This window comes from Pan troglodytes, chromosome 8 (genome assembly GCF_028858775.2).
Source record: "Pan troglodytes isolate AG18354 chromosome 8, NHGRI_mPanTro3-v2.0_pri, whole genome shotgun sequence".
Taxonomy (NCBI): Eukaryota; Metazoa; Chordata; class Mammalia; order Primates; family Hominidae; genus Pan; species Pan troglodytes.
In genome coordinates, this window is record NC_072406.2 from 80,314,947 (window position 1) to 80,331,326 (window position 16,380).

The 16,380-nt window shown below is 36.5% G+C and overlaps 1 protein-coding gene across 10 annotated transcripts in view; it reads left to right on the plus strand.

Moving 5' to 3' along the window:
- MYPN (myopalladin) overlaps positions 1-16,380 on the plus strand; it is a 134,277-nt gene that overhangs the window by 7,412 nt on the left and 110,485 nt on the right. For 3 of the 10 annotated variants that reach the window (XM_054660163.2, XM_054660164.2, XM_016918411.4), the window contains one exon: positions 14,187-14,477. The exons of 2 other annotated variants lie outside the window; for them this stretch is intronic. Coding sequence is in view for 4 of the 8 variants with exons in the window: in XM_016918412.4 (XP_016773901.1) it covers positions 11,466-11,542 (77 nt within the window). In the remaining 4 variants the exon portion in view is untranslated. 5 more of the 10 variants (XM_016918412.4, XM_009458559.5, XM_016918409.4 and 2 more) reach the window with 5 other exon arrangements.

Consider the following 16,380-nt stretch of genomic DNA (forward strand, 5'->3'; position numbering starts at 1 on the left):
TCTGGGAGGTCGAGGCTGTAATAAGAAGAGATCACTCTATTACACTCCAGCTTGGGTGACAGAGTCAGTCCCTGTCTCAAAAAAAAAAAAAAAAAAAATTATAAGGCATGAAAGGCATGCATATGACTAACTCTTTTTTGGCTGTAATTTGCAGAAGCATCCTGTGCACTGTGGCAAGGTGGGAGAGCCTATCACAAATCACACTGCAGACCAGGGTCTCCCTGCCTCCCATCTGAAGTACCAGCCATTTACAACTCCACAAACTGAGTACTTAGAACCAGCCTAATGTGGATCCTCCAGGCAGAGCTCTGTTACAGAGTCTTACTTCAGAGACTAATTGGAAGTGAATAATTTAAAGAATCTTCCCCTAAGTTTTCTTTAAAGACAAAACACTTTTGAATGTTCATAAGCATAGGTTATATGGAACTAAGAGTAGCAAGACAAAGTCCTAGGGACAGAAAGGAGAATGGTGGTTGCCAGCAGTTGAGGGAAGAGGGGAATAGGGGGAGTTATTGTTTAATGGATACAGAGGTTTAATTTTGCGAGATGAAAAAGATTCTGGAGATAGGTGGTGACAATGGCTGTACAACAATGTGAGTGTACTCAATGCCACAGAACTGAAACCTTAAAAATGGTTAAAATGGTAAATTGTATGTTATGCATATTTTACCAAAATCCAGAATGGAAAAAAAATTGTTATCTGGAGATCAGATTTCAAAATAAATTTTTTATTAGGCCTTTTACTCACAAAATTGAAATAGAATAGAATTATGCTAAGATAGTTCATTATTAGGTATGAATTTGATTCAGAGATCGGTAAAAGATAATATACACAAATCAACCGATATTTCTAATAATTCCTAAATCATGTCATCCTATTTATGGGGACAAGATTCACCAAAACCTGAAGATTTATAAGATAAACACTGGTCTGGGCAAATGATAACTCTTAATACTTCAGTATTGACTTGCCGTGTAACTCTTAAGTCAATTGTTCTTTCTGTATGTCAGTTTTCTCATATGTGAAACATGAGTATTAAAGCAGATCTGACTTTGGGAGGCTGAGGCAGGAGGATCACAAGGTCAGGAGTTCGAGACCAGCCTGGCCAATATGGTGAAGCCCTGTCTCTACTAAAAATACAAAAATTAGCCGGGCATGGTGGCAGCCGCCTGTAGTCCCAGCTACTCAGGAGACTGAGGCAGGAGAATCACTTGAACCCAGGAGGCGGAGGTTGCAGTGAGCTGAGATCGCGCCACTGCCCTCCAGCCTGAGTGACAGAGTGAGGCAAAAAAATTATTCAAGCACAGTATTATTAATAATATTTGGGCATTTGAATATAATAGGATTTAAAACATCACCGTTCCTTTGTATTTGACATCTGTCCCAGTTCATCATCATTATCCTCAGGAGCATTTATTTAGAAGAACTGAATCTGCTTTGTCTTATTCTACATAAGAGTGTTTATATGCATTCAACGGTAGTCTATTAGACAATTCACGATCATAGAAAGGTTAGGATATTCCTCACTTTCCTAGATTTCTCTATTCTAAATCACTTAACCTTAACAATAATTTGGTTAGTCTATGTTGAATACCAAGCTTATGCTGACATCCTTTTTAGATCAGATAATACAAGAGATATACCAATACCCTCAATTATTATTTTCCTATCACAAAGCACACAGCATAAACTGGATATACTGCTCTGATATTTGTCTCTGCTCTACTTATTGGCTAAAGAAGTATTGTTTGATACCTGGTTGTCAGATCAAATTATAATTTAAATCCTTTAGCTATGTTTAGCTCCTTGGCAGTAGGTGAGTAGAGAACATAGAATTCAGAAGCATATGGTTCAGGAACATGGTAACTAGATATGAAGCATTTTACCTCTATGTTACTGGTGTGAATCTGAACTTGATTACTATTGGTGCTCTGTACAAGATGTAAGTGATCTGATTTGCATCTCTAATGGAGCACCCCATGTTACAAAACTCATCACCCTTGGCACTAATTAGCCTTCTTGTTGTCAGCCTCGGGATAGACGCCAAGGACTGAATCAGTCTGGAAACCTGAACTGCTGCTGTGTCTGACTCATCAGTCTAGGTGGCCCATTCAGCCTTTGGCCTTTCTTTAGAGTTTACAGCTCAGTGCAACTGGGTGTGCTCCACTCTGTGACTTCACAAAGTGAACTAAAAGATGTTTATTTAAAATAAATATATTTTTATAATAGTAATGATAATAGTGGTGGTTTACATTTATTGACCACTTGCTAGGAGCCAGGCATTGTTCTAAAAGTATTAACTCACTTAAGTCTCACAGCATTCCTATGATATTTTCCTCTTTTACAGAGGTGAGAAAACTGAGACACAAAGAGATTAAATAATTTGCCTAATGTTTCTCACATAATAAGTGGCGGAGTTGGAATACAGCTCTAAATACTAAATTACTCTCTTCCTAATTATAGCATTTATTTGATTTTCTCTTTTATCATCTTACTATATAGCTGATTTAAAAAAAAAAAATCCGTGTCCACACCAAATGGGGCATATATCAATTTCCAAATTTTAAAATTGTTCATCTTTCAGTACTAGTTTTTAAGTACTATTTGTTTTCAAAAGAGGTGATGTCCCTTTCTTAAATTTAGTTCATGTGCATCATTATTCTGAACTTAAGGTCCTTAAAGATCTCAATTTTAGGCCGGGCATGGTGGCTCATGCCTGTAATCCTAGCACTTTGGGAGGCCAAGGTGGATGGATTGCCTGAGTTCAGGAATTCCAGACTAGCCAGGGCAACATGGTGAAACCCTGTCTCTACTAAAAATACAAAAATTAGCTGGGCATGGTGGCAGGCACCTGTAATCCCAGCTACTTGGGAGGCTGAAGTGGGAGAATCTCTTGAACCTGGGAGGCGAAGGTTGCAGTGAGCTGAGATTGCACCTCTGCACTCCAGCCTGGGCAACAGAGCGAGACTCTGTCTCCAAAAAAAAGATCTCAATTTTACTATGGCTTTTATGCTTATCTATTTTTTTATTATTTAAGTTAAACATTACCTGATCATGGCACTTGGAAACGTTCTCTGCCCTTCACTTTCTAAATTAATAGATTTAGAATCTAAATTAATTTGAGAGGATAAAATAAAATAAATCTCTATCAAACACTTAATTCCAACACATAGTTCACATGATTGGTGAACAAATGACAAACAGGAAGTCCAGCTACTTCTTTTTATTAACATAGTAATTAGATTATTTTCACCACTATTCATGCAAAATTGGAAAGCAGATAAGAAATTTTTTGGCTGGGCATGGTGACTCACATCTGTAATCCCAGCACTCTGGGAGGCCGAGGCAGGCGGATCATGAGGTCAGGTGTTTGAGGCCAGCCTGGGCAACACGGCAAAACCCCGTCTCTTTAAAAATACAAAAATTAGCCCGGTGTGGTGGCAGGCGCCTGTAATCCCAGCTACTCAGGAGGCTGAGGCAGGAGAATCGCTTGAACCCAGGAGGCAGAGGTTGCAGTGAGCTGAGATCATGCCATTGCACTCCAGCCTGGGCGACAAGAGCAAGACTCTGTCTAAAAAAAAATTTCTTTTTGAAAATCTGGGTCTTTATTTTATGAGATTTCCCATAGTAGCCAGGGAAGAAGTTTTTAATACACTAAGTGACCTTTAAAATAAAGTTCACGAAGCAATTAGATATGTTTCGATGAACACATAAATTAATCTGGTTCTCACAGTTTTCTTAAGACTTAGTAAAATAATATTGGTAGTAATTACTGTTTAGAGACATAAAATAATCTATAACCACCTTTTAATGTTTCTTTTTGTTGCCTTGTATACCAGTTACTCAAAGCTGTTGTAAGTCTCACTTGGCACACATTTATTGCTCCAGTTTTGCTAATAGATAAAATTTGGGGTGCCTCCCAAAATAACCCTCATTAGACTAAATTAATAATGTCAACTTGAAAATCTGAGTTTTACTGCTGGCTTACATGGATATGCAGCATGGCCTTTCTAGTGCTTAACTTTCCTATATACAAAATAATCATAATGAAGACCAATTTCAAGGGCAGGAGTGTTGTTTTGTTGTTGTTGTTGTTTTTATTGGCATGTAATAACAAATATGTGATTGTAGGTAACTTCAGATGTCTACTTTAAAAATAGTAACTACAGCCTGGCCAACATGGTGACACCCAGTCTCTATTAAAAATACAAAAATTAGCTGGGCATAGTGCCACGCACCTGTCATCCCAGCTACTCAGGAGGCTGAGACATGAGAATCACTTGAACTTGGGAGGCAGAGGTTGCAGTGAGCCAAGATCGTGCCACTGCACTCCAGCCTGGGTGACAGAGCAAGACTCTGTCTCAAAAAAAAAAAAGTAACTAATAATTTGCAGATAGAGATGCACAGAGAGAATTGCTTATTATGTATTGTTGCTTCAATTCCTTTAAGCTATTTCTTTGACTAGTGAGAGATAGTAAATCACCTGCATTTCCAAGGACTTGGAAACACTTTGGAGGAAGTCATGAAATCAAGGTAATACCAATATCACCGGATGTCTCCATCTTGTTACTCTGCATCTTCTGTGTTTTTTTCCAAATAGATTCCTGAATGCATTACTAATGAGTGTGCAGGCCTCTGAAATGTGGCGTGGTGTAGCAGACAAGAGCTGGGCTTCGGCGTTGTATGGACCTTAGATGTGAATCACAGCTCTGAGTGGCTTTGTGCAATTTCTTCTCTGATCTTCAGTTTCCTCCTCTATAAAAAGAGGATAATGATATAGTATACCTTGGAAAATCTTAAAGTATGCTTCTTAAGTCTTTTTCAGATCCTTGAATTTGCAAAAACCACAGTAGCATATAATTTTTTCAGTTTCATCCTTCACTAAATAGGGATAATGACCTATACTTCCTGGGTTATTGTAGTAAATTAAATTATGAATTAAATATGAAGAACAAAGCTTGGTTAATGTAGATGCTGGGTTGGGGTGAGCTAGGGTCACTCAGGGAGCTAAATAATTCATTCTGGCTTATCTGCCTTTCCAGAAATGAGTCCAGTTTGCAGTCAGTCACAAATAGTTGAAATCATGATTGAAATTAGAAAATATTATGTGTGTTTTAAGTGTACTGTTTATTTCTGGGCAAACAGGAAACAGTCTGTGGCTTGAGTGGGATCCCCAAAACCAGCGCACGAGAATGAACAGAACTGCCCATCGGTGATGAGGATTAGGGTCATGAAGCACAAAACTCATTAGAAGCAGCATATGGAAGCAAGAAAGAGCCTGATCTTTACAGGGTGGATAGAAAGCAAGGACCTTATGTAAAACAAAGGTTGGGCAAAGGTAGTCAGAAAAAAATAGTAGTAAGCCGGTTTAGAAGGATGTAAAAGTACAAAAACACCTCTTATTAGCACCTGTGGACAAACCCTTGGGCAAGGTGGTCACTGAAAACAGCACCAAGTCTTTTTCAAAAGCAAGAGTTCCCCTATACCAATTATCTCAAGAATTATAAGCATCCATTGAGCCAAATGCACATATAGTTCCTCAGTTTGTGACTGGTGCATGGTGAACATATGATCATTTTTAGCTCCTTTCTTCATTTGATTTAATTCTTAATAGTATTTTTGTGTTAAAAAAATCATAACCATTAATGACAATTAAATCAGTTAATGTTGCTGAGAGTCTGGGCCATTTGATCTTTCCTGGCACATGATAAGTTTTCAGTAAATATGTGTTGATTGACTGAATAAGACAGTTTATACATCATTTTTATGGCATGCCACAGATAAATATTTATTATGCGCCTACTTTGTGTCATGCCTTGAGATTAGAACTGAGTGACCTAAAAAGAAAAATTTTGTATAGCTTCAATTCTCAAAAAGTTGATCTAGTTGAGTAAATAATACATAAATACGTAAAAAAAGACCTGGTTGAATTCAACAATATAAGAAACACTGCAACAAGCAACAAGTAGTTGTTTAATTACATAAGTGGAAGTGACAGTGAACAAAGGCACGAAGTAAAGAGAAGGCAAGGAAATATTGGTGGAACATTTTGGTTGGAGATAAGTAATTGTGTAGAAGAGTGGCAGGTAAGACCAGAACAGTGGTTTGTATTTCATAAGATTGGGATGCTCACATTTCTGATTATACCAAAGCTTTTCTTATTCTTGATGAAAATTTGCTCTAGCTGCCTTCATCAGTATGTAATGTCATCCTTTGGCCTGATGGTATTTTTTAGCTTTATATTCTCTTTTGTCCGATATTAAGATTACTACACCAACTTTCTTTAGGTTCATAGTTGCTTAATATAAGCTTTCATTCCTTTCATTTTTAACATTTTTTTCATTTTGTCTTCAATGTGTTTATTTAATATTCTTGTTCTTAACTCCAGGTTGACAGTATCTGTCTTTTAGTTGGTGGATTTAACCTATTTGTACTTATATTTACTCAATTTTTTAAAACTTACTTCTGATAGCTTATTATATTTTTAATTTACTGAACTTCTCATTTCTTCCTTTTTGTTTCTGTTCCTGATTTCAATTGTATAGGTCAAGTTTTCTTCTGCTGGTTTAGAAATTGTAAATTTTGTTTTTATACTTGTTATCCTTATCTTAAGATATAGTCTCATATTTACTTATCCCTATTGACTTCCTTAACTTATTAATATTTGCATTTTTCTCCTAACAGGAAAAGTACTTTATCACATTGTCATCTGCCTTTAATTTTTTGATACTGCCCAGAATTTAAATTCTGGGTTCTCTTGAATGATGAATATTACCAAAATATTTGGTTTTCATTAATTCTCTATCTCTTAAACAGCAATTTTCAGGGATCTATTTCTCTCTCCTTTTTTTTTTTTTTTTTTTTTTTTTTTTTTTTTTTTTTTTGAGATAGGGTCTCATTTTACTGCAGCCCAGGCTGGAGTGCAGTGGCACGATCAAAGCTCATTGTAGCCTCCACCTCCCAGGCTCGATCCTCCTGCCTCAGCCTCCCAGGTAGCTGGTACTACAGGCACACACCACCACGCCCAGCTAATTATTTTTTAAATTTTTTATAGAGGTGGTGTTTCATCATGTTGCCCAGGCTGGTCTCAAACTCCTAGGCTCAAGTCATCCACCGCCTCAGCTTCCCAAAGTGCTGGGATTATGGCTGTGAGCCACTTCACCTGCTGTGCTTCTCTCATTTTTATTACTTTCTCCCAAAATGTTTTCTCACAAAAAATGAGTCTTTGTATGGCAAACCATTTGAGACCTATGTGAGAGAGTACTTTTATTATACCTTCAAATTTGAATGACAGTTTGTCTAGAAATAATATTCTAGGTTCAAATTTCTTTTCCTTCCATTATTTAAAAATATGGCTCTATTGTTTTGCATTCAGTGTTGCTGTTGGGAAATCGAATGGCAGTCTGGGTCTTGTTCCTTTGCAGGTGAACTGCTCTTTACTTGTGGAAGCTCTTGGAATATTTTCTTGTATTTGATTATATTAACTTAACTACAATTAAAAAAAAGAAAATTTGCACAATATTGTCAGGCCAGTGGACTTATAATAGATTTATCCCCAGCTAAATTTATCCCCATTGTGAAAAATTTTTGTGTTTAACTTCTCTGTAACATTATCTGCTTACTTATCCCTTTTAGTGACATTATCACCTGCATTTCGAACTGAAGCTCACTGTCTAGCCTAAAAGATGAAGGGAAAGGAGATCTAAGATATTTAATACACATGATAATTACATTGAACCATGAATCTTTGTTTGGGCTGTTTTGATTAATTCATTCTTAGTTTGGAATGAAGAGCAATTTGGAGGTGAGCAAAATGGATGAAAAAGCAAAACAAAAAGATTTTGCAGGTCTTCCCACTGCCTTTATTCACTTGGAAGTTTGCTGACTCTGGAAAATGCCAGACATATAGATTCATATGCAAATAAAAATGTGAACTTGGATAAGGATATAAGATACAAATTTCTTTTGAATTTTCCATGGTCTGTGTTCTCCAAGCTCTTCCTCTGTACTCTTTCCTCCTTGACAACAGTTTCATTCCATTTGGCACTTACTATTTTCCTGACAAATTATATGTAATAAGATGGTAACTTCCCAGAAGTGTGTATTAGCCGTTGCTATTTCAGTCAACCAATTTTATTGAGTCTTCTTTGTGAAAATAGCCCTAGAGCTTAGTCATATGCTATTTTTCTGTTCCCTTCATGTTTCTATTAAATAAACACAAAGTCAATAAAACTAAAGTGGTATCTTTAACAATCCCATTGCCCATCAATACATATGAAAATCATGATGAATTTCCTCCTTTGAGTGAGTTCTGATTTTTGAACTAATCTTAAAGATTCTTCTTCATGATAAGACAGTGGGGGGCCATTGAAAAGAGAGTGAGTTCTAAACTAAAAGGCTTATGTTAGGCCGGGTGTGGTGGCTCATGCCTGTAATTCCAGCACTTTGGGAGGCTGATGTGGGCAGATCACCTGAGGTCAGGAGTTCAAAACCAGCCTGACTAACGTGGTGAAACCCTGTCTCTACTAAAAATGCAAAAATTAGCCAGCCGTGGTGGCAGGCGCCTGTAATCCCAGCTACTTTGGAGGCTGAGGCAGGAGAATCGCTTGAACCTGGGAGCTGGAGCTTGCAGTGAGCTGAGACCGCACCATTGCACTCCAGCCTAAGCAACAAGAGTGAAACTCTGTCTCAAACAACAACAAGCCTCTAAAAGGCTTAGGTTTGAATCTACTCAACTGTGTAACTCACTGGTTGGGTAACTTTGGGAAAACTATGCTTCTTTAAGGCGTAATTTCCTCCCAGTAACATGCAGATAACAACACTTTGCAGGGTTGATATGAGAATTAAATGAGAGTAACTTAGGCTACTCCCAAGCCTAGAATACACTTGTAAGAAATGTTAGTTCCCATTTCCTTTCCCGCACATCATTAACATTAGTGTGATTACCTGGGTCATGAGTAAGAACACTGAACTTTGTTTTCAGTTTTTGGAGATGTCCAAGCAGACCAAAAATAGAATCTGTGTGGAATCACTCAGATCCTGGCATATTGGCATATTTTGAGCTAACCTTATGAAGAGAGAATATTCAAGCTGTTATTTTCCTACCCCTAACTTGTAAAAACTTTATTGACCCATGTTGCTGTGCTCAGAAATAACACCAAAGCATTTAAATTTAGTTTTAAAAGAACAAACCTCTTGTATTATTTCAGCACAATAATTATAACAAATAGAAATGAAAAAATAGGTCTGTCATAGCATTCTGACTGCTTCCAATGCCCCACTTTTCAGCACTAATGCCTAACTCCAGTCTACATATCAATTCATGTTCCCAGATAAAACATTGCATGTAGAGTTTATTGCAAGCATTTGCTTTTTTCTTTCTAAATTATCACTTCTTTTTGTTTGCTTAGTCATACAAAATAATGTCAGGGTTGGTTTCAGTCAGAAAAATTACAAACTTAAACCCTATATAGTGTTCCCTTAGAATATTTACTAAAAGAAAGATATATTTTCTATTATTTCTTTCTTTCTTTATTTTTTTGAGACAGAGTCTCACTCTGTCGCCCAGGCTGGAGTGTAGGGGTGTGATCTTGGCTCACTGTAACATCTGCCTCCTGGGTTCAAGTGATTCTCCTGTCTCAGCCTCCCAAGTAGCTGGGATTACAGGCACGCACCACCACGCCCAGCTAATTTTTGTATTTTTAATAGAGACAGGGTTTCACCATGTTGGCCAGGCTGGCTTTGAACTCCTGACCTCAGGTGAGCCACCCGCCTCAGCCTGCAAAGTGCTGGGATTATAGGCATGAGCCACCATGCCCGGCCTAATATGTTTTCTATTCATTTTTACCTTGAATTTTTCACAAATATGTTGGAAATATAATCATTTGAATATTTGCAGTGGTTATGAGCACAGACTCAGGTTCAATTTTGGCTCAGTCACTTACTTGTTGTGTGACCTTGGGCAAGTTTTAAACTTCTTTCTAAGCCTCAAGTTTTCATCTGTAAAATGAGAATTATAACAGTACCTACTTCATAGACGTTAAAGGAATCTGTTAAATAAAACACATACACAAAGAGCCTAGCATAGTGCCTCGCACATAGCTAAGGAATGTTAACTTATTACTACCAAGACTATAGCATATTTATGTGTGTTAATATAATCATTATATTAATGTGGTGAGAAGTAGGATTTAACTGTATACCTTGAGGAGTACATACATGGTAACAATTGTTCCAGATTTCTTCAGTAACTTAGTCTCAGAGTGCTCTTTTAAAAAGTTCTGAATAGATTTTCTTCTTGGAAATAATACTTTTTGAAAAGTGTAAACTTTGATATGTACTACATACCAAAAGAACAAGTAAAGGAAGCTTTGTTGTGTTTTAATGCAAACCACACAGTAAAGCTTTAATTTAATCACCTTAAAATTAGGGGAACAAACAGGAAGTGTTGTAATAATTGATTGTTTTTTCATATTTACCTTAATAAATGCCTTGACCATAGTCCCAGTTTGGTACCAGATAAAGATATTTATACATGTAATATGCATCCTGTGTATAGATATCTTATGTATTCCATATGCTTTATTCTTGAGAATTTCTTCACTCTTATTTTCATTTAGACTAAGGAGAAATCAAGAAAGCCTATTTCCTTAGTCATCTTAGTCATTATCCACCCCCACCAGCCCTCCAGGCTAAGAACATCGTGCAGACTGAGTTATTAAAGTTGATCTGAAAGAGCAATCTGTTCTAAATGACTGTCCCTGGATCTGCAACGGAACCCTGTAAATACCCTTCATTACTCTGGCGGGGCAGTATCACATTTCCTTCATGCCACTTTTGTGTCTGACACAAGTTAGGCAGTGAGATTTGGACTTTAGATGATCCTGGTTGATTGATATAGGAATGGTGCTTCTCCTGAGACAGGTAACCACAAATTTACTTCTCAGGATAATGTTTTAAAGTGGGTGTTCTGTTTAGTTTTTAAAAATGTTTTTAGTTTTTAAAACTAAGTGGGTTTTGAACTTTTAGTTTTTTTTTTAATGTTTTTAGTTTTCCCAGGCAAGCATTTTCAGTAGTTTAGATGAAAAAGAAATTTCTTAGTGATTTCATTGTCTTTTTCAATTATATTGTTGTCATGCCTTTTGTATAAGATCTTTTATAATCCACCACCCATCTATTGTTTTGGATAGTCAAGAACTTGTCTTTGCTGTGAAAATTTTTCTCATTAAAAATGGCTAAAAAATACATACTTTCTCTGTTTTTCAAAAATACGGCATAGAGGTTTTGTTTAGTTTTTTCATCTGATACTGGATATGTCAAGATGAATCTATGAACTTCAAGCAAAACTTATTGAAGCTTTGGTATATGTGAGTAATTTGTTTTAGAGAACTGGAGCCTATAGCGATATAAAAAAATTAGCAAATGCAAAAATTTTGTATGAATCTACTAGCATGGAAATTCTCCCATGCTTACCGTCCAAGTGAAGACTTCCTCTGCCATAGATCTTCCAGATTCCTTGGCATTCCTGTGGATCATCCCAATGTGAGTAAATTGTTTCTGTGGCTGACTGACTGAATTAAGAAAACAGCTGAAGGCAAGCACAGGATCGTGTTCAAACCACAAGAAACACATGTGTTGGATGAGCCACTCAACTTTATGGGGAAGGCTTAAGACATGTAACCAACCTTGTGTTTGCTTGCCACTTAACAAAGTTTGTTTTTAACTATGTTGGGCATTAGAAAGTTTTAAAGATTATTTTTTGTATCAATAAACTCTGATGAAATCTTGAACTAGTAGGTTTGTGATATAATGTTTATACAATTACGACTGAAGATAAGCAAGGCAGGAGCTGGGTTATTTGGGAGCAGAAATTAGTTTTTAAAAACTAAAATCTAAAATATGTTTGATGTACTATAACCAGAGTGTTCACAATTACTAAATATTATTTATTTAAAACATTTATATTCAGCTTTTTTTCAAAGAGCTCAAAAATTGTGTATGGTATCTGTATTTGAAAATGTTGCAGTAAAAATGAAAAGAGAAAGATGACTGCCATTCAGAATGTCTTTGGCTTCTCTTTTCTTTTTTTTTTTTTTTTTTTTGAGACAGAGTCTTGCTGTGTCACCCAGTCTGGAGTGCAATGGCGCCATCTCGGCTCACTGCAACCTCTGCCTCCCAGGTTCAAGAGACTCTCCTGCCTCAGCCTCCCAAGGAGCTGGGACTACAGGCATGCACCTCTACGCCCTGCTAATTTTTTTTTTTTTTTTTTTTTTGTATTTTCAGTAGAGATGGGGTTTCGCTACGTTGCCCAGGCTGGTCTCAAACTCCTGAGCTCAGGCGATCCGCCTGCCTCAACCTCCCAAAGTGCTAGGATTACAGGCGTGATCCCCCGCGCCCGGCCGGCTTCTTTTTTCTGTAACTCTTCTTTCGCATTTTAAACCTACTTTAATTCTTCATATAGATTCCTAATTTCACTGCCCAACCAGCTTTATTCTACCTTTTAGTATGAGTCTCCTTCAACCTTAGTATTCTATACCTGGGTGAAAGGTAGAATACCAGGCTTATCATGGCAGTTTGCAGGAAAGTAAAAATGTGTTTACTTATAGTGTGTTTAAACATTGCCTTTACTAGCCACCTGAAATAGAGGTTCTACTCTCCCATGGGAGAGACCTACCCAAGACCCAGCAGCACTTAACATTGATTACAGCTTAAGATCTGAGTGGCATAGTGGAGGAAGATCCTCTTTTTAAATAAAAAGAAATTGTTGGCATATCCACATAAATAGAATATGCAGAAGGACAATTAAGTGGTCTTGACATTAGCATCAGCACAAGATTAGGTAAGAGAGAAAATAAATCTGTACATTGAAGCTCTGGATTACTGTGGTAATGAGAATAACCTATACAGATAATTCATTTCCTCCTGTATCCTCTTCTCTCCTCAATACCAGTTATTTCAATCTGAATTATTTAAAAGTGTTCTTCATTTTTTTTGCCTGTGTAAGCATAAAACCACATAAAAAAGGTGTAATTAAACCTCCAATGCGATCACAATAAGCAAAGAAATTTTATATCTGTTCAATGTACTATAAATAGTCTCACGATGACTGAAGAGGATAAAGATCTCTTCGTAAATTCCACAAGGTCAGAAATTTTTGTGTATTTTGTGCACTGCTTTATACTCAGTACCTGGTACACAGTAGGCATTAAGTAAATAATTATCAAATGAATGAATGACTAGGAAGAAACCCTATAAGCAGTTGTATGACTTAATTAAGAAAGCTAGATTTAAACCAATGTGTTTCATGCTATCAGAATCTAAGAATGATCTTTTTAAAGAATAATAACCATCATTTAAGTCTGAATTTTCAAAGTCCTGGCTTCTACCATGATTGATAATGTTATAGCATCATTTAATCTATACTAAGCAATCAGGTTAACTTTTTTCAAGTTTATTTATTTATTTATTTATTTTTAATTTTATTATTTTTTTTGAGACAGAGTTTCGCTCTGTCCCCCTTGTTGGAATGCAGTAGCGTGATCTCGGCTCACCGCAACCTCTACCTCCCCGGTTCAAGTGATTCTCCTGCCGCAGCCTCCTGAGTAGCTGATTTATAGGCATGCGCCACCAAACCTGGCTAATTTTTGTATATTTAGTGGAGACGGGGTTTCGCCATGTAGGCCAGCCTGGTCTTGAACTCCTGACCTCAGGTGATCTGCCCACATCAGCCTCCCAAAGTGCTGGGATTACAGGCGTGAGCGACTGTGCCCAGCCAAGGAATTTTTAACGTTAGTTACCTTGTCTGCTTTTGCTTAGCCTTTGGACAAACAATCCAAAAAAGCTCTCAGCTTTAAAACGTTAGACCTTAGCTTCATGTTGGCTTTTCATAGCCAAATTTCCTAAAATGTATCAGTGATTTAATGAGAGTAAATTTCCTATTGATTAAAATTAAAGATCTTAAAAATTAAAATGAAGAGTTTTTGTACATTTAAAAATAATGCCATTTTTTTGAATGATGAACTATGGTATAATGCATTTAGTGTTCATTCCAAACATCAATCAATAAATAACTTGGGCCTCTAGCTATAAGGGAAATTCTATAGGTAAAAGAACTGATTGACCCCCACCCCCATAGGTGCTGTCCTGCTATGGAATCCCTTTGCTCAGTTTTCTCCTGTCCAATCAGGTGGAATGTTTCACAGGCACATGGTTTATACAGCTCAAAATAACTTGGGACCTGTGAGCTGACAAATGCTCTGGCTCCGGTGGTGACAGGTTGTCCAGCTTCTTACAGCCATCTTCACTGAAACTAAGGTTAACTCCTCACTCTCTATGGACGGCTACTCTCTATTTCCAAGGGCGTGAAGAATTTCCCTCTTCTCCTGTACTTTCATCTAAAAGTTCTCCCTGGATAATTATCATTGCAGTGGAGTGCCTGGATTGGACATCCTCATCTGGGTCAACTAAAAAAAGAAAGGTAATATCCAGATTTAAGTTCACAAGTGTGTTTTGATAACAGGGCACTGACAGTGGAAAAGCGAATATTTCAAAGAACTCATTACTGTTACTTGAAATGAAACCTAGGATAACTGTCTAATTACATATGACGGGACACGAAATTAAGTGAAAAATAAAGCTTTCCACATGTAAAGATTTTGGAGGGGATTGATGAGACTCACAGAGATCACAGACAACTTGAGTTCCTAAGGAAAAATATCTCAACAGAAGAAGTTGTGACATGTTGCATATCTCATTGGCATTTTCCACACATTCATTTATTAAAAGAATGTTGTTTATATAGAGAATATGTAAGCAATGCCTATTTCCTTTTTAAAGGAAGTTGAATCTAAAATAATATGCCTGCATAAAGACTTTCATTTTAAATTTTTTTATCATGTAAAAGGATACGCTTGCTATATTTAGTGTTGGGAGATCTACTCCCTGGATTAATGTACACAACAGCTGCAGAAAGTCTTGCTCAAGGGACATTGCTCTTTCTTTCTCCTTTCTCTCTCTCTCTCTCTCTCTCCGTCTCTTTCTCTCTCTCCCTTTTCAGCTGCATCAGAAAGACACTTGACAGTCAGTGGCAAATGTTTGGCCTGGTACATTGCACTATTAGCAGTAATAGATGCACATCTTGAGTTATATTTTAAAAACTGTATAAGCAAAGAAAGAGAAAAGATGGATTATTATGTATTTCCAGTCCTCAAAAGTGAACATTACAGTAATGGTGTTAAGGAATTTTAGGACCTTATCAACAGATTTTTATATGCTTATTAAAGATATTAACATCAGCTTGAAAGAAACAAAACAGTCATCCAGTTTTCTTTCTCAGAAAAGTATGATTCAATTACTTTTACTTTAGTAATAATGAAATGAATCCTACAAACACTAAATTAAAAATTTGTCATAACTTTATAGTCTCTCCTTAATAATAACAGCTCTTGGATTCACATAAAATTCATAATCCTTTTCTAGGAAATTGAGAATGTCTAGACTTACAGCTATCATAAACATATTTTTTAAAACAGAAAATAAGATATACTGTCCGACACATGATTTGACAACAAGCAAAATATTTAAAATCAAGGCCATCCCAAGAAATCTGAAATATATGGATAATATACTTACAGAGGTGTCAAGAGATAAAATTATAGGCCTTACAGAATCTTATGATAATGGACTATGAAACAAACAGTTGAACACTATCCAAATTCTGGAAGTGTGTCTCTATCCCCACTTATAGTATATGGCTAATGCTACTGGAACTCATAATAATGTGTTAAAACCCCAGTCTTCCATATATCTACAATTTATAATATAGACACTACTACAATATGCTTACAAAGGCACTTTCAGTAGAACAGACACAGAATCACAATTTATGGACACAAGAAGTTGAATGAGTTTTTGTCCAAGCTGGTTTTGGAATTCATAGTGGTAGTTTTTGCAAATTTGCTTTTGAACATATGACACAACAGGTAAATCAGGTTCCATTTTGAAAGGGTTTTAATGAACTAATGTTGGTATGTGAAAAAGTGAGAGTTCAATTTTTCAACAGTTAGTTCCTACACGTAATAGGAATAGTAGACTCAGTTCACTAACCTGAAAATATAAGTCAAATGCTCCTACCAACCCTAGAACAATTAATTTTTTTTTCATTCACATTGAGATTTGACAAAGATGTTGCTGGTCTCATGGTGTTAGATAACAAGATAGAAAAATGAAAGGGTTTTCTTAACAGGTTTTCCCCTCTCCTAGGGGATGATATTTTTTAAAATATCTCTGTGGTGCTTCATGGTTGACCAAATGCTTTTAAAACTACTATAACATTACCCATTTGCTTAAAGGGAACAACTTAGGTAGAGACTAAATGGTCT